At 41.6% G+C, this 19,231-nt stretch overlaps 1 protein-coding gene across 1 annotated transcript in view; it reads right to left on the bottom strand.

The window, feature by feature from the left end:
- DPYSL3 (dihydropyrimidinase like 3) overlaps positions 1–18,938 on the bottom strand; it is a 110,455-nt gene extending 91,517 nt beyond the window's left edge. Inside the window, exon 1 of the mRNA XM_014854806.3 lies at positions 18,331–18,938. Within this exon, the coding sequence (XP_014710292.3) occupies positions 18,331–18,711 (381 nt within the window). The 5' untranslated portion in view covers positions 18,712–18,938. The remainder of the gene's footprint in view (positions 1–18,330) is intronic.
- Between the last annotated feature and the right edge of the window lie 293 nt (positions 18,939–19,231).

The raw sequence follows: 19,231 nt of genomic DNA, 5'->3' as shown, positions 1-19,231 counted from the left end.
TGAAGTGAGACTACTCTTTGTCTGGGGGAAACATTACTTCATCTGTCAAGCTTGCTCACTGAAAACACAACCATGAGAAAGGATCCAGGTAAAGAGCAGTCAGGGCCTTGCATTTGGGGGATTACCAGCAAGAATACTCAAAGCCCATGGTGGACTGCCTCTCATCAAAAAATTTACTCAGTACTCAGTAGTTACACAGTAAGTGGTAGTTATCACTATAAGTCTCATAACGCAATCATGAAAAAATGCCCCATTTTTTAGATGAGGAAACTGGCTCAGAGAAGTGAAATGACTTGCTCAATGGTAATACCCCTTGGGGAAGTGGTGGTTCTGGGTCCAAAACTCAGAAATCATGACCCCAAATCCCACACCCATTCTTCTCCATCAAGATGCCTATTTGTAAGGATAGGTGGCACATACCACTAGCCCAGGATCGGCAACATAGTTTGCAAGGCTCAGTGCCCATGTTTCTAGAACTCTTGAACTTTAGAACCAGAGGGGCCCTAAATATAATCTATTCTAGTGGGTTTCGTACTGGTTTACCAGGGACCTAGTTGTCCACGGAGCTTCCCCAGAGGCTACGAAGAGTTGGGGTGAAGCACATGAAGGAAAGGTTTCAGAAGGCCTCTGTCCACGCAGCTCCATTTTTATTGGGGTTATGCATAAGATTACTTATGATTTTTTTTAAAGGGAAGGTATGCTCCTAGAAAATCTCAGATTTAACTTAACTAAAATGTTGTTTCAAAAACGGAGAAGCTAAGGCCCAGAAAGGTAAGGGATTTGGCTAAAATTACACAGCAAGTAACAGAAGAGTAACAGAACCAGGTCTCACTCTTGCTCTCCTGGCATTCAGACAAATGTTCTTTCCACCAGGCTGGGAGTGGCCTCAGATAAGTGTAAGGATGGTTATATAATGAGACGTACTTCTAAAAGTAGACAGCACCAAGCCACTATCAGGAGGCCACGCACTCTCAATTGCCTGGCCAGACATGACAATGATCTTCCCAACCAACTAATGTAGCATAGTGCCTGAAGTCAGAAAAGCCTGGCGTCATTCCCCGATAGACTGTGCAGGGAGCTAGTTGATGTTCATTCATTTACTTGAAATTTACTTCATTTAACGCAAATATTAGTATATGCCAGGGACTGTGCTAACTCCCAGGGATACAACTGTGAAAAAGGTAGATTTTGAATAAGTTACTGAAACTTTCTTATTCATTCATTTAAAAATATGTATTGAGCACCTACTATGAGTCAATCACTGTGTTAGGGACTAAAGGCATTGCCCTCAAAGGGCACCAGGCTAGTGGGGAAGAAGTAAACAAGAATTTCTAATACAGAATGATAAGTATCGAATAGGGGTGCATTAGGGAGTACACAGGTATACCTCACTCGGCTTTGAGGACCCAGGGAAAGGTCCCTGGAAACACTCAAGACGAAGCTGAGGTCTGAAGGAGAGGGAGTGAGAGCAGCCCAGTTACCTCATCTGTAAAATGGGAGTAACAATATCTTCCTCTCAGGATGCTCTGAAGGTCCAAAGAAATACTCATGGGAAGGGTCCAGCCTGACACACAGGGATGGCATTACATGTTCCTTTCTATCGCTATCTTCATACACACCGGAGCTGACCAGGATCTTATGTCTGACCAACAGAGTCAGCAGCCCACATAGGAAGAAATCTTCGTCTCCAGCCTCATTAGCATCATCACTAGCAAGTAACCAGGTCCAGACACTGGCCTTGGAAGAGAGCCTGCACTGCTGGCCACTTCATTTGGGAATTTCACCCTGTGGCAAAGACTGCACGAAACACAATTTTCCTCCTAAAGTGGTTTCCTCCCCCACCTACCCCTTTTGTCTCCCCCGCCCCCACACCGGCACCAAGTGATTTATGTCTCATTGAGGGCCTTTTCCCCTTCGGAGCCCATCTGGCCTTCCTGCCTCAGCCGGCGGGGAGGGTGTAATCCTGTGTTTGCAGCTTTACAGACTGGTTTCTATGGAAATTATGACAATATTACAGCTATTGTGGAGACACATCTTTACTGATTGAATGAAGGAGACGGGACTTTTGAAAGGGGAAATTTGAAATTAAATATCAACAAACTAAGACCTTAGAGACAATGACTAGTTTTCGTGGTTGTTCCTATCAACAGTAAGAAACAATAACAAACTAATATTGTTTTTGTATTAACAATATGAAGAAGGGTTATTTCTCAAATCCTTTGTGGAGACTACACAGAGAAGATAAAAATCAGGCCCCAAGCAAGTGCTCACTGGCAAATAGTCAGAAATGAGAGCAAGGTAAAATTTTAGATAGACGTTAGAGAATGGAGGGGTAACTTAAATACCTAAATGCTTCAAATTTCCACCATGTCACCCGAGACCAGGCTACCACTGCATACGATTGGGCATGTTTTGTTAACTGCTCTCTCAAATCATCAGAAGAACTTTGTAAGGAATTGGGAAATAGAGATGCTTATTTAGGGAAAAGGAATGGTCAGCATCCATTAATAGTTCCCAAATGCTGAGATGGTGAAAAAGTAACCACAAAACTGTACCTCCATTTAGGGTTTCTCACCAGCACCATTCCTGACTTCTGCTGTGGCCATGTTTTCTCCCATGAGAGGTTTAATCTCTTTTTTCTTAGTCAACTATGTTTTGAGGTTAATTTGAGCAGGTTTCTCTTCTTTATAAGAAAAAATGTAATGCTTTTATTCAATTTCAAAAGCAATACAAAGTCACTGTAGAAAAATGTGGAAAATGCCGCTGAAATAAGAGAAGGAAACACAAGTTCATTATCCCACTGCTCAGAAATGTACCACTGCAGAGATTCTGTAAAATTTCCATTTAATTTTTACTGTGGCTTAGAGCGTGGGTTTGGGAATTCAGACAGAATTCTGGCTTTGCAGGATGTCTGAGCTCGTGCAGCTTACTGAACCTCTCCAAGCCTCAGTTTTCCTACCCTAGGAGTAGATGATGCCTTCCTTGAGGCCTGAGGGACTAAATAAACCAGGAACACTTTCTCACGCCATTGCACTTCTGCAGCATCATTTTAATGGCTCTGTAATATTCTTTCATATGAATATGCTATAAATTACTTACAGTATCCTGGTACCGAATCAGTGGTTTTATATATTCAATATTAAAATACAAAGAGTGACTTCTTATAAATAATTTCTAGTCCTGCCTTTGTTTCTTATGTGTTATTCAGCAGAGGGGTTTAATTTGCCTAATTTACACCAAATACACTGAGCACACATGACTGTAGTGGACACTGAGGAAGAGCAGACAGGAGCAGAGTGGCGTGTCCTGCCTTACAGAGCTGAGAGCAGAAAGAGAAGAGAAGGGGCACTGGGCTGGGAAATAGGAAATGTGGATCTTATCTCCACCCCCAAACCCCTTCTACTAACTGGGTAACTTGGACATGTGACCTAATCTCTTTTCTCATTTGTAAAATAGGTATAATTATAGAATTTCCCTCCAAGGACTTTTGTGAACAGAATTAAATTAATAAATGTAAAGTGCTTTAAAAAGTGCCCAGCACAGCACTATGCATGACAGCCAAAGAGTGGAAACAACCCAAGTGTCCATCAGCTGGTGAACGGATAAACAAAATGTGGTATACTCATACAATGGAATATTATCCAGCCACAAAAAGGAATGAAGTACTGATGCATGCTACAACATGGATGAAACTCGAAAACATTATGCTAAGTAAAAGAGCCAGATAAAATATAAAGGGCATGTATTGTTGATTCCATTTATATGAAATTCCCAGAATAGGCAAATCTGTAGAGTCAGAAAGCAGACTGACGGTTGCCAGGGGCTGGAGAGAGGTGGGAAGGAGAATGCCTGCTTAATGAGTACAGAGTGTTCTTTTGGGGTGATGGGAAAGTTCTGGAACAAGATAATGGTGATGACTGTACAACATTGTAAAGGTCCTTAATACCACTGAATTGTACTTTAAAATGGTAAATTTCATGTTATGTGTATTTTGCCACAGTAAAAAACAAAAACAGTGCCTGGCATATAATAAGCACTCAGTAATCTTCATTTCTCATCCTTATTCCCTGTGGAGGTCTCAGTTCTCCTATTTATAGAGGAAAGACAAAATAATCTGTGAAATTGCTTCTAGCTCTAGATTCTGCAGACTAGGTGGATGAATCTGGCTTGTGATAGAGAAATCTTTTCATGAATATCCATTTCCTGTGCTGCCCCTCCCTCTCCTTCCTCTGGCCTGAGGCAGGAGGCCCAATGCCCATCTTCTGAGGGCTCATTTTGAAGCTGCCATCACCTCTTCCACGTGATCCCTTCCAGTACCTGACAGATCTCTGACTGCTGTGACCCTGGAGGGACTCATGGTAGACTCGCAGTAAATATCTGCCGGACCCATGGATGGATGAAAGAACCAATGACTGAAAGAGCACATGGATGGCCACTGAGTCTCTGCGTGCGTCTAGTGGAGTCAGCCCCAGCTGAATTCATGAGCACACATGTCCCAAAAGGTAATAAACACCCTTCCAAGTACACCCTTTCCCCGAAAACTCCTATCACATTTTTATTGGACAAGTCATTATTTTAGTTCCCTTTAGTCCACATTTTTAATCTGCTAACACACCTTAAGTGAGCCCAGCATTCTCCCTGTTCACGTAACAATGCCACGCTCTGTTAACAACTCCAAGAGATCTCTTTTCTACCTTTACCTTTCCTCTTTGCAGCTCCAGGCTGTTTGACACCTTCACACTTCTTTTTCTAGCACTCCAGCAAAGCCTTATTTTAAGCTTGACCTCCTTCTTCCCACTCACTCAGACTTCCTTTCTTTCTTTCTCTCCCACTGTCATTTCCAGGTTATCCTCTTCAACCTCCCTCTTTCTCCTGTCCTTGTTCTTTATAAAGCCTTGCTTCCACATCATAAATTTGCATTCTCTAAAATATCTTGCATTGTTCTCCTCTTCATTGTCAGATATGTATTTATTTTTAATTTCCTCCTCCAATCGCAGACATCCTGAAAAGAGAACAGGTGTTTCTTGTTGAGCCTTTTAGACTGTTTTGCAAAGTTATCACATCCACTTCCAATGTCTGAATCTTTTCATACTGAAAAGTTGCTATGACTCACTCTGCCACTCCAACATACATGCAAACACACACAAATACACACACACACTCCTGTGCCCCTTTTCTTGTATTCAAGACCAGGGGTTGGCCAACTATTGCCCTTGGGCCAAATCACACCCATCATTTACATATCGTCAAGGGATGCTTTTGCTATACAGAATTTAGTAGTTGGAACAGATGGCTTATAGCCTGCAAAACCTAAAATATTTACTATTTGGACCTTTACAGAAAATGTTTACAGACTCCTGTTGTAGCCAATTGAGGGCCATCTCATCCTTTATTTGCAAACTCTTATCTGATAGCAAGCAAAATCAGATGCTGCCTTCATTTCAAATACCCCACATCCATTTCAAACTCTCTGCTCCCTACCCTGTAATCTCACTAAAAATTTCCCTGTCTATCACTGACCGGCTTCCTGACTCTCCCCTGGTGGTGTGTAGGAGAAAACTATATCTCTGGAAAGGTTTTCCCTCCCTACCAAGTGTGTGAGATATCATCATTCATCAACTGTATATTTTTTTTCCTTCTCACTCACTGTCCATTTATCACACAACTTTCCATTTCATTGGTTTTATTTATTTCTATCTAAGTGACAGGATGTGGGAACGCTAGTCTGAGAAAAACAGCCAATAGCCCCTCCCTAGCCCACTTCCAGCTCAACACAAGCATTGCATCCTTTCTCTTTGGATATAGACTAGCTTCTTGGAAATAAACCAAGTGGTTCTGCCTCAATAGAGACTGTCCAGAATAGTGGTGCATGGGCTCCAGGGTCATGATTTGAGCCCTATCTCTGCCACAATGTTTTGAATACTATCTGGCCTTAGCAAGTGCCTTTAAATCAGGCCAACCCACCAGCAAGCTACAGCACACAATAAAAATTATCATAAGGCACTGAGGGCATATCATGACAACTGACTCAGTCCCTCTCCACTTCTTCCTTCCCTTGTTCTATCTCCCAGCCTCTTCCTAGGACCTCATGGCCTCTGATGCTTTCATCTTTTGGACTGGACCAAATTCTGCTTCCCTGTTTTGAATCTGTAAGCCCCATCCTTTCACTTGCCAGAAAGTCCCACTAGCAGACATTTTATTTTGGATAATTCTTTTAGCCAAGCCAATTCTAGGTGCTGGACCCCATTCAGAACCAGTGCTTAACCGCCACCATATAAAAGGAGAACAGCAAAGTGGTATACGAAAAGCAACCAGACAGTCCTTGGGCATAAATCCTGCCTTTGTTTATTTCTAGTTGTATGATTATAGGAAGTCAAGTAAACCCTCCGAGATTCAGTTTCTCTTCCAGACTATGTAGATGCTAATACCTATTTTGTAGAGTTATCGTGAGGATTAGAGACATCAGTGCCTTGCATAAATTAGTACTCATACATGGAACTTTTTCTTAGAAGAAACCTTGAACCTCATATTCGTGCCCCCAAACACAAGGAAAGTAAAATTCTAAGAGATTATGGTGAGATCTACTTTGGTAGAGAAAAATTCTGTTCTTGCAGTGGGTCTCCTTTTACAACCTTTAACTTTCTTTCTACGTTTTTATCTCCAGCTAAGATTTAAAATCTTTTTCCCATGTCTTTTACTTTGTCCTCATTTACCTGGCTCTTATGGCCCCTTCATCTCATTTGCTGTTGAGCAGTGTGGCCCAGGCCGCATCCTTCTTTCTTACAGAATTTACACAAGAGGCTTCCCTGGCTTTATATACCCTAAGGTTCTGCCCATGAAGTGGCGCAGAGGAAGCAACCATCTCCAGCTCAGTGTTCCTGTAGCATGACCACACCACATGTGGCCATTTCTAGGAATTTTCCATTGCCAAGTGGTAATGAAATAAATATGCACAAAGATTTAGCTAGAAGGAGGTCTATGACTTCCTTACTTACAATAGCAAAAGAAGAGAAAGTAAAAGTGAAATCAAAACTAAAGACAAAAACGTAAATGTCCAATGAAAAGGAATTAGCTATTACACGTGATAAATCACAATGGAGTATCTAGCCATTGTAATTATATTTTGGAAAATCTTTGATGCTCTGTAAGGGTGCCAGAATAACTTAAGTTTAAAAAAATAGTTTAGGGTTTCCAGTCCAACGTGTAGGGAGCTAAGAAGTTGCCACTCCATTCTAGCAACAAGTAAAAAGCTGAGCAAAGTGACAAATCAACAAATCTTAGATCCAGCAGAAAGGAGAGGACACAGGGTAAAAACCACTGCCCCTAAACCTGGAGCCACCGAGAGGCAGGTACAGAGAATCAAACCTCACCTGAACAGAAGCCAAGAAGCAAACTCTCCCATGGGAACCAGCACCAGGCAGGAAGAGCTGTGATTGACAAATTGCTGGAGGCCCCATATGGACAACTGAGAGTTCAAGACTCCAGGAGGACCCAGTTATTGGAGGGCCCTCACAGTTCTGTAGTCTTCAAGGTGAATATCAGAGACAAATCACCTCCTGCTTCTGGCAGGAGCAGGGGAAAATGAACTATTTTGAAATACACCAGAGCATTCTATTCTTCTTAACAAGGCCTGCCTTCAGGAGAAATTATTTTACCAGAGCCTAACCTACTCGAGGAGGAGGGAGGAATACCCAGCACTAGCCACCTCTAACCTTCCACATTGGGAGAAGGAAAATACACAACTCCAGCCCCCTCCAGCCATCCTGTCTCACCCGAGGGAGGCGAGCACTGAGAAGCGCTGGTGAAGCCCACAGTCCAGGGACAAGAGCTCACCAAAAGGCTGAGACCTAATCACAGCACTATGCAGTTCCCGTCCCTCCACACTTCACCACTACATCACTAAAGGCCTATTTATTGAAGTTCCTTTTATTCAGTACATCGTGTCCACCTTTCAACAAAAAATTACAAGGCATACTAAAAGTCAAAAGGCACAGTTTGAAGAGACTGAACAAACATCAGAACCAGAGGAAGATATGGCAGGAATGTTGGAATTACCAGACTAGGAATTTAGAAAAACTATGATTAATTTTCTAAGGGCTACAACAGAAAAAGTAGACAACATGCAAGAAGAGACAGATAATTTAGTAGAGAGAGAGAAATTCTAACAGAGAATCAAAAAAAAAAGGCTAGAAATAAAAAACACTGTAACAGGAATGAAGAATGCCTTTGATGGACTCTTTAGTAACTAGACGTTGCTGAGAACAGAATCTCTGAATTTGAGGATATAACAATAGAAACTTCCAAAGCTGAGAAAAGAGAAAAAAGACTGAAAAAAACGATCAGCATATCCAAGAACTATGGGACACCTACGGAAGATATGGCATACACATAATGGGGATACCGGAGAAGAAAGAAAGAAACAGAAGCAATAGTTAAAGCAATAATGACCTAGAATTTCCCCCAAATTAATGTCAAACACCAAACCACAGATTCAGGAAGCTCAGAGAATGCCAAACCAAAAAAACTATACATAGGCATATCATACTCAAGTTTAAGAAAATTGGAGATAAAGAAAAAATCTTGAACAAAGCCAGAAAAAAACCCACCTTACCTTTAGAGAAGCAAAGATAAGAATTACATCCTATTTCTCCTTAGAAACCATGCAAACAAGAAGAGAATGGAGTGAAATATTTAATATGTTGAGAGAAAAACCCACCAAGCTAGAATTCTGAACTTGCAAAATATCCTTCAAAGTGAAGGAGAAATAAAGACTTTCTTAGACAAACAAACTCTGAGGCAATTTGTTGGCAGTAGATCTGCCTGTAAGAAAAGTTAAAAGAAGTTCTTCAGTTAAAAAGTTAAAAGAAGGAAAATGATACAGGTCAAAAACTTGGATCTACACAAAGAAAGGAAGAGCACTGGAGAATCAATTAGTGAAGACAAAATAAAAACTTTTATTTTTCCTATTCTTAATTGATTTAACATAAAATAGTTTATTCAAAATATTAACAGCAACAATGTATTCAATTATGTGTGTGTGTGTGTGTATATATGTTTATGTATGCTTATGTATAAGTGAAATGAATAAGAGGAAAAGAAATTTTAAAATATTTTGAGCTAAACAGAAGTGAAAATACAATATATCAAAACTCATGGGATGCAATTAAAGCAGTGCTTAGAGGGAAATTTATAACACTGAATGCATACTTTAGAAAAGAAGAAAGACCTAAAGTAAGTAGTCCAAGCTTCCATCTTAGGAAACTAGGAAAATAAGACAAATGAGACCTAAGTAAGCAGAAGAAAAGAAAGAATAAAAATTAGAATATAAATCAATGAAATTGAAAACAAGAAATTAAGAAAGAAAATTAACAAAACCAAAAGCTATTTCTTTGAAAAGATCAATAATATTGATAAGCTTCTAGCCAGGATAACTAAGAAAAAAAAGAGAATATACAAAGTATTTATATCAGAAATTAAATAGGGTACATTACTACAGATCCCATAGACATTATAAAGATAATAAAAGAATATTACAAAAAATTCTGTGCCCACAAGTTTGATAACCTAGATGAAATGGACTAATTCCTTGAAAGACACAATCTGCCAAAAGTTACAAAAGAACAATGTGAATAGGCCTATATCTATTAAAGAAATTTAATTAATAATTAATAACATTCCAAAGCAGACAGCACCACACCCAGATGGGTTCACTGGTGAACTCTACCTAACATTTAAGAAAGAAATTACACCAATTCTCTACAATCTCTTCCAGAAGACAGAAGCAAAGCGAATACTTCTTAACTCATTCTATGAGGTCAGCATTACCCTAATACCAAAATCAGACAGACATTACAAGAAAACTAAAGACCAACATCTCTCATAAATAGATGCTTCGCAACAAAATATTAGCAAATCAAATTCAACTGTGTATAAAAACAATTATACACCACAACCAAGTGAGTTTTACCCATGGTATGCAAGCCAGGATCAATATTAGAAAATTAATGTAATCCATCACATAAAACAAAGAAGAAAAATCACATATTATATCAATAGATGCAGAAAAAGCATTTGACAAAATCCACCACCCATGCATGACAAAAATTCATAGCAATCAAAAATATACGGGAATTTCCTCAACTTGATAAAGAACATCTACAAAAACCTACAGCTAACATCATACTTAATAGTGGGAAACTTGAAGAAACTGACACTACCCAACTTCAAGACTTACTATAAAGGTAGAGTAATCAAGACAGATCGGTTTTGGCAAAGGAGTAGACAAATAGATTAATGGAACAGAATAGAGAGCCTAGAAATAGACCATATAAATAAAGTAAATTGGTCTTTGACAAAGGAACAAAGGCAAGACAACGGAGCAAAGATAGTCCTTTTCAGCAAATGATGCTGGAACAACTGAACATCTACATGCAACAAAACGAATCTAGACACTGATTTAATACCCTTCACAAAAACTAACTCAAAGTGGATCACAGACCTAAATGTAAATGCAACACTATAAAACTTCTAGAAGAAAACATAGAAGAAAACCTAGATGACCTTGGATATGACAATGACGTTTTAGGTACCAAAGGCACTATCCATGAAAGAAATAATAGGTAAGCTGGACTTAATTAAAATTAAAAATTTCTGCTCTGAGAACAAGGAGACAAGCCATAGACTGGGAGAAAACATTTCCAAGAGACACATCTGATAAAGGATTGTTATACAAATATGCAAAGAATTCTTAAAACTCAACAATAAGGAAATGAACAACGCAATTTAAAAATGGGCAAGAGATCTGAACAGACACCCCACCAAAAAAGATATACAGAGGGCAAGTAAGCATATGCAAAGATGCTCCACATGGTATGTCATTAGGGAATTGTAAATTAAAGCAACAAAGAGATATCATTACACATCTATTAGAATGACCAAAATACAAGGCAGCGACCACGCCAAATGCTGGCAAGGATGTGGAGCAACAGGAGCCCTCATTCACTGCTGGTGGGAATGCAAAATGGTCCAGCCACTTTGGAAGATAGTTTGGAGATTTCCTACAAAACTAAACATACTCTTACCACAAGATCCAGCAATCACATCCTTTGGTATTTACTTAAATGAACTGAAAATTTTTACGTCCACACAAAAAGCTGCATATGCATGTTTATAGCAGCTTTAGTCTTAACTGCCAAAACATGGAAGCAACCAAAATGTCCTTCAGTAGATGAACGAATAAATAAACTGGTACATCTAGACAATGGAGTATTATTCAGCGCTGAAAAGAAATGAGCTGGCAAACCATGAAATGACACGTAAGAACCTTAAATGCATATTACTGAGTGAAAGAAGGCAATCTGAAAAGGCTACATACTGTATGATTCCAACTATATGACATTCTGGAAAACGCAAAACCACAGAGACAATACAAAGATTAGTAGTTGCCAGAGGTTAGAGGGAGGGAGGAGTGAACAGGCAGTGCACGAAGGACTTTTAGGGCAGTGAAAATACTCTGTATGGTACTATAATGGTAGAAACATGTCATTATACATTTGTCAAAATTCACAGAACATACAACACCAAGAGTGAGCCCTATTGTAAACGATGGACGTTGGATAATAACAATACGTCAATGTAGGTTCACCAGTTGTAACAAATGTACCACTCTGGTGGGGGATGTTGATAATGGAGGAGGCTAGGCAAGTGTGAGGGCAAGAGAAATATGGGAAATCGTGGTACTTTCCACTCAATTTTGCTATGAACCTAAAAGTGCTCTAAGAATAAAGTTTATTAAATTTTTTAAAAAGTAGTAAAAAATAGTTTAAAAACAAGTAATACTGCATGGTCTCACTTTTATTTTGGAATGAAAATACGTGTGTCTTATACACAGATGTGAAGAAAATCCCTATTGCGTTCACAGCAGTTTTCTCTGGGAGATTATGAGGAAACGAAGTTTATATTTTCCTATTCTTTGCCTATTTGGTTCATCTTTGTTTCTTCAATATTACTTTTTGATTGTGCACCCACATAGCTGGTGCTTAATAAATGTTTTTTGAATAAACGAGTAAAGAAGAAACTAGTGGATGAAGGGAGATTTGGAGATTCTTCATTATAGTTACGGTGACCCTTGTAAGCACATCCCGCTGGCACGACCCCACATATATATTTATAGAGAGCACACTGACCCAGTCTGTAGCCTCACTGCAAGCCTTCAACAGGTTTCAACTTTTCTGTTAGCAACTGGTCCATTAAAGAGCATATATCTCTCAAGAACTCAGGCTGACAGTGAACTCATTAATGACTATAATACTAGAACTGCTGACTGACGGCTTTGGTCTAAAGATCACGGACTTAAAAGCATTCGCCCAACTGGGTGGGCCACTGGGTACAAGAAAAAAAGTCAGGATTTATATTTTTATCTATGATGCTATCTCTTCTTTTTCAGTTTGTACTTTTTATTTGTATTTTATATGTCATAGGATATTCATACATTGTCTATGTAATTTATGTTACATGTGTGAATTATTTTACGTGTGTGCATATATATACATATATATACATATACATAGAGAGAGAGCATGCTCAAAAAATTTTGCATAGAAGTGCACAATCAAGAAAGTTTACAGACCACTGCCATAGTGACCATCTGGTCCAGTCCCTTCATTATAGAAAGGAGGAAACTAAAGTCTAGAGAGAAGGGAGGTAACTTGCCCAGTTGTACAGCTGGTGAAAGGTTGGGTCTTAAAGCTGAGACTGCTGATGCTTTGCTCAGGTTTTTTTTCCTGCCTCGTCTCACTGTTTTTGATCGAGCAGAACTGTTTTTTGAATGCCATGAGTCCATGTCAAGAGAACGGATAAATTTTAACACCACATTTTCCTAGAAGTTTAATTGTAAAAAGTGCTTACACACCTAAATAGACCTTTTGCCTCCTCTCGAAAATGGAGGGCTGAGTTTCCAGTCACAGACTGCATTCTCCTCAGCCAGATTTCCTATTCCTTGCAAGCTTTACCCACTGTCTCACAGGAACATTATTTGTAGGGATAAAGCCCAGTGGAAATTAATCATAAAGAGAATCAGCAGAGAAATCGCTGACAGAAAAGCATCACAGACAGTGCTCCGGCCGTCTACAACATTACTTACAAGAGGCGTCTGAAAACCCTGTCTCCAGGGACCATTACTTTGAGGGAACTCTGCCAATCGCAGCATTACTTAGAAGGTACACTTTTTATGTTCCTCAGATGCCTACTGTCAAACTAAACCAAAGTTCTGAAAGATTTCAAACACTTCCAAGTTTGGGTAAGTAAATATACTTCCAGATTCAAGTGTGGCCTGAGGGCCAGGTGAGCAAGAGCTGTTTGTCCTAGCCTAAGTGCAAACTTTCACTTGTCAGAGCAGCCTTGTGAAGTTCATTTACACTACAGGGTCTGGATTCTGATGACTAGAGAAGCCTTTGTAAACCCAGAATTCTATTTCCAGCTGTCTTCCCTTGTGCAGGGTAAGGAGGAGAGCTTCAATTTCTCTGAATCATTTTGAAAATGCTTTGCCCAGGACAAAAGAAGGCAAATGGTCGAAAGGTAAGAGCCACATCTCATTCGTTTCAAATTCTCTCCTCCTAGACCGAAAACCCCTGCTGACTTCATAAGGGAAATATCTTGCACAAAAGTGGCCCATGCGTGAGGCAGGGAACTAAAAACGACCCAGGGCTCCTGAAAGGGAGTTATCAACAGACCCATGTAATCATAATGTCATTATTTTGTTTTCTCTGGATGACAGAGTCTTTGCAGTATCATTTGCTCTTGGCAGACCATATATCATAATTCTCCTCCCTTTAGTGATTTTTTTCACTGCTAGGAAAATTCTGCATGCATGGAAACCATCTTGAGAAATTGTGAAAAATATTTACGTTTCATGTAGAATTTATTTTTATGTACTTATTGTCAAAAATTATAAATAAAAAGTTGTGTGGAGGATTTTGGCAACATGAATGCCTATCATGAGAACAAATCTAAATACATAATTTAACAAAGCATTTACAGGTAGGTCCAGAACCACAATATAAACACCCAGTGATACCTCAAACCTAGAATTTGGCATTCAGAGTATAACTCAGTGACAGTTTTTATATTTTTATTCTGCCCAACACTTTTGTTATTTAATTGTTTCATAACTTATTCATCTATTAACTAAACCCATTTCCTTAAGGTAGGAGTTAATAATTAGGTATGCCAGAGACAAAGCATATTTTTCTTTTATCAAGACATTTTTTTTTTCCATGTGAAGAAGACTGGCTGTGAGCTAACATCTGTTGTCAATCTTCCTCTTTTTGCTTGAGGAATATTGGACCTGAGCTAACATCTGTGCCAATCTCCTTCTATTTTGTATGTGGGACACCACCACAGCACAGTTTGATGAGTGGTATTGGTCTGCGCCAGGGATCCGAACCCATGAACCCTGGCTGCTAAAGCAGAGCACACCAAACTTAACCACTACGCCACCCGGCTGACCCCTCAAGACATTTTTTAAAGTATCTCTTTCCATAGCTTCAGAAGCAACTTGGAAGAATAAGGGTTTTGCAGCAACTGTTCTCAAAGGCTGAGCAACTGATCTCCAAGTGTCCTGAATGGGCTGGTGGCAAGATGGAGGAAGGTTTCTAGAACAGTGACCAGAACATCTGTCCTTGCCCTGCATTACAGTAACATGTCAGGGGCAGACACAATGGTCAGGCTCATCGAATTAAAATCAAGAAGCAGTCTCCCAATCTGGAAAGAGGGTGGACTCAGGAATCAGAAAAATCAGTTTGAATTCTGGTCCCCACTTCTCATGTGATTTGGGACTCAACACAGATTCTCTGGGTTTTAATTTCCTTATCTGTAAAATCATTTTCTGTGAGAAAAAAGATAAAGATATATCTCTCTCTATATATGTCAGGCACAAAGAAAATGCTCAAAAAGAGGTACTTATTATCAAATTTGCAGATGGTTCAAAGCTGTAGGTTGGGATGCTGTATTAAGGTTCAAAATTATCATGATATAATAGAGAGATGAGCAAAGATGGTGATGAATATTCTAGAGGGAAGAAAAATAAAATCCTAAAGTTAAAGTATTTTTTCCTTTTGTTTTTAAGTTCAATTGTACCATCTTAGAATGGAGATGTCCTGGTTCATGTGGAAAAGTTTCTGAAGGTTTGAATGACATGGCGTTTACTATGGAGACAACAGTAGGACATGGCTGTTGAATTATCAGGTGTAATCTTGTACTACAGAAGCATATGCTGTGTATAAATCAAGGAAACTAACTAGCCTAATGCACTTTGCTATGGCGGTATCCCATCTGCAGTGCTGCGTTCAGTTCTGGGCACTGTATTTTTGGAAGAATATTTACAAAATATAGTGCAACCTGAAAGTATATCAGAATGGTGAAAGATTCATACAAGGGATAGCTGAAGAAGCTAGGAAGAACAAGGCTAAAAAAGAGAATTTTAGGGAGAATGTGATAATTGCCCTCAAACACATAAAGTGCAGGAGAAATAAACGAGCAATAGTCATTAACATGTATGGACTACTTATTATGTGCCAACTAGTCAGGGTCATCCACATTTTGCAGATGAGAAAACTGACACACAGAGGATAAGGTACCCTCTTTCACTCTCACAATTTGTAAGGGTTGAGCCAGGTTTCGCCCCAGTAGTCCATCCCAGATCTGGGAGAGATATTAAAGCTATTTTGCAAATATTTCTAATCTCTGTCTTTAGGATCATGGTAAAATTGCACTCTCCTAATTCTTTTGAAGTTGGACACGGACAAATAATTTGCTCTGGCCAATGAAATGTGAGCCTAAGTCATGTTTGTGACTTGAGTGGGGGATTTTAAGAGTCTGTGAGCAATGTGCCACCTGCTCTTCCCACCATGGACGTGTGGACATGGAACCTCCATCAATCCAGGTCTCTGAGGGGCGATGAGGAACAGAGCTGCCCAGCTGACCCATGTTGGACAAGTAGCAGGAGCAAAAAGTAAACTGTTACTGTTGGATTAAGCACTGAGATTTGGGGACTATTTGTTACTGTGGCCTTACCCAGACTTTTCTGACAGATACACAAACTCACATGCTTAAAATCATTAAAATATCTCAGAATAAGGAAACACAGTTATTCTAATATTTCCAGAGGTCAGAACTAAGAATAGTTTGCAGAAACTACAAGTAGGCAAATTTGGGCTTAATTTAATTTTTTAAAGTAAAGTTGTCCAAATGTTGCTTCATGAAGTAGCAAGCTCTTTGAAAATGGCAGTATTTCAACAGAGGCCAGATGAACATTTCACATCTATGTAGGAAAAGAAATGGCTTAATTAAGGAGGTTTGTATCAAATGCATCAGACCTATGTTGAACACCTCCAATGTGCCAGGCATTCAGCCACAAAGAAAAATCCCAGCACACAATGCCTATCCTGAAGGAAATAATCATGAAGTACAGAAGTAGATAACCTCTGCGTGTCTTCTAACAGTGTGATTCAACCAAATTAGAGATAATAACATGGCCTGGATGAAGCCGACAGCAAGCCCGAACTTACAAATAACCACGTAGCGCTGGAAATCCTGCTGATGCTTAGGTTGTATTATTATTTTTCAATTAGGAGCCAAAAGTATAGGGTGTGCAAAAGGAAGGAAAACGACAGAATTGCTGGGTTTAAAGGAGGCACATTTTCCCTTTCTCTAGTTACCATTCTTAAATCTTGCAAACCAGGCATATTATCTGGCTTACATCAGGGGTGTTCCAGCACAGGGAATAGCACTGACTCACAGCAATTGTTACCAACCTTTTCCATCACTTCCCCCACCCCTCAGAGTCAGGAAGGGAAGATTTCAATACTGATCGAGTCAGACCCGAAGAGAGGCAATAAACTTCGTAAGGGCCATTCTTCAGTTTAGACATCAGCTAAAGCCCTTCCAAAATATCAGAAGTTTTTCCTAAAAGGTGATGTGAGCAGGGCCTAGAGGAATCCCATATTTTAAGGATGATGTGAAAATCACAGACTAAATGAGTGATTCCAAGGGATGTGGACATTGTTTCCCAATGGCATCTTTAAACACCACTAACTTCAGTACTTTCTTTTCCCTCATGGTATCAATAGTTACAGGTCTGTTTGTTTTTTTTAAACTTCCAAAACTCAAACAGTGGAGAGATGCGCTGTCCTCTCCCTGGCTAGCTGCATTTTAATGGAAAAATATCTAAAACTTGGGTAAGCATTAACTGTAATTGTTCTGAGGCAGACATTTCCATTTCAGGTTATTATTCATAACAGTATTAGTGCAGAATAATACATGCGGGTGGATTTTGCAGCCCTTATCTAGACAAGGAAGATACATGTGATGAGTATTGTTCCCCAACTCAAAAGCGTCAGTTTGAACTTTGAATAATGCAGCCCTGCCCAGGCCCTGAATTTTCTGAACCACAGTTTTGATTTTCTATGAAATAAACAAATCAGGGCAAGCTGGATTTCAACATCATACCTGAAGTCAGTTCAGTGTGACACGAGTTTCTCAAAAATGCACATGCAGAAGAAATTGGCTTTGGCACATGTAAGTGCAGCAGGGAATCTGCAGTTCGTGCTACTTTAATGCGCACTCTTAAGACTCTCGCCTATTTTTAAAAATACAATGACATTCTCCCAGAGACAGCTGGATCCCTGCGGTACCCAGTCTTGCGCCAAGCTACGTACACAAATACACTCTTTACAAACACAGATGTGAAATGTTGATCCGGGACAGAAGCGAGGCACGGAGATTCGGGTGTTTAGTCTAGTGACTCCACACCCAAAAGTTTCAGGGACAGAGCTGATGTTTGAAGAGTGAGAGAGGAGCCCGCCCATCCTGTCCTTTCATCCGGGCACTATGGAGATGACCCCATTTTCCCAGCACCAGTTTGCCCTCTGCCCTGGTGACCCGGGTCGAGATTTAATCTATGGCCAGGGTGGGGGGCCAAGATAATTGTGCTGTTGGTTACTCGCACGGAGTGAAGGGCTGGAAATCACGATGCCCTCCTGGGCTGGCGGGGCTGACACACCCACCCAGAACCGAGGGCCGGAGGTGCGGCAAGGAGGCAGGGGGATCCGCGCACCCTGGTCCCGCGCGCACCGAGATGCTGCGACTGGGGGACATGCGCGAAACCAGGTCCCGGCTAGGAGGTCACGCTACGCTCGGCAGAGGATGCCCTTTTCCTTCTCCTAGTCCCCCACCCCCATGCAAAGTGAGCAGGAGAAAGTTGTGCATGGGCCACGGCGCTCAGGGCTGAGAAGGGAACGAGGGCAGGAGGGGAAGAGACCCGGGCCTCCTTACCTTGTCCTTGGGGCCGAGGTTCTGCAAAACCTCCTTGCCTGTGGCGCTCCGGATCTCCACCCCGGCGGGCGCGGGCGATGCGGGCACCGGCTCCCTGCTCTCCTCCCGGCCTTGGCCCCTGCGCGGGGTGTCCCCCTCGACCCCAGCTCTGCTCCCCGAGCCGCGGCCGCTGCCCTGGCTGCTGCGGGGAGTCTTCGCGCCCCGCTGCCCCACGCTCAGGGCATCGAAATCCAACGTCTTGCTCTCGAAAGCGCCCTCCACGTTGCAGAACATGCCGCCGTACTTCTGCCGCGGGACCTGGTCCGTGGTGCCCGGCCTGGCCAGGTACACGGGCAGATCGTCTTCGTGGGAGCTGTCCCAGCCCCTTCGGCCCGAGGCCATGGTTCAAGCGCGGCGGCGGCCCGCGGGCTTTCTTCTCGAGAGGCGGCGGAAAGGGCAGCCGCCGGCAGCGTGCGCCGAGCCACAGTGACTGGGGCGGGAGGAGGCGCCTGAGCCTTCGCGCCAGAGGCGGCAGTGCTGCTCCGGTTCCTGCCAGTCCCCAGCGAGCCGCGAGCGCGCGGCGCAGGGGCCGGCACAGCGGCGCGCCCTGGCCCGCACCTCTCCGCCCGGCCGGCCGGCCGGCCGCCCTTCCGCGCACCCGGACCCGACCGCGGCCTCGCAGGCTCACGCGTCCTGGTGGCCCATCGAAAGGAGAGATCCCAACTGGGCGCGCGCGCGCGTGCACACACACACACACACACACGCACACACACACTTCCCGCTCGCCCAACAGCCCCCAGATTCACCCTCAAGAACTTGCCTCACTCACGAACCCTGCTTTACCCACACTAACTCCTGAGTTAGCGTCACCAACGCAAGTCTTTCTGTCCCACTTCTGCACGTAAACCTAGTTGGCTCAGCT

Source organism: Equus asinus, chromosome 9 (assembly GCF_041296235.1).
Source record: "Equus asinus isolate D_3611 breed Donkey chromosome 9, EquAss-T2T_v2, whole genome shotgun sequence".
Lineage (NCBI taxonomy): Eukaryota > Metazoa > Chordata > Mammalia > Perissodactyla > Equidae > Equus > Equus asinus.
The sequence above is the reverse complement of the archived record's forward strand: the minus strand, read 5'-3'. Positions and strand labels throughout refer to the sequence as shown.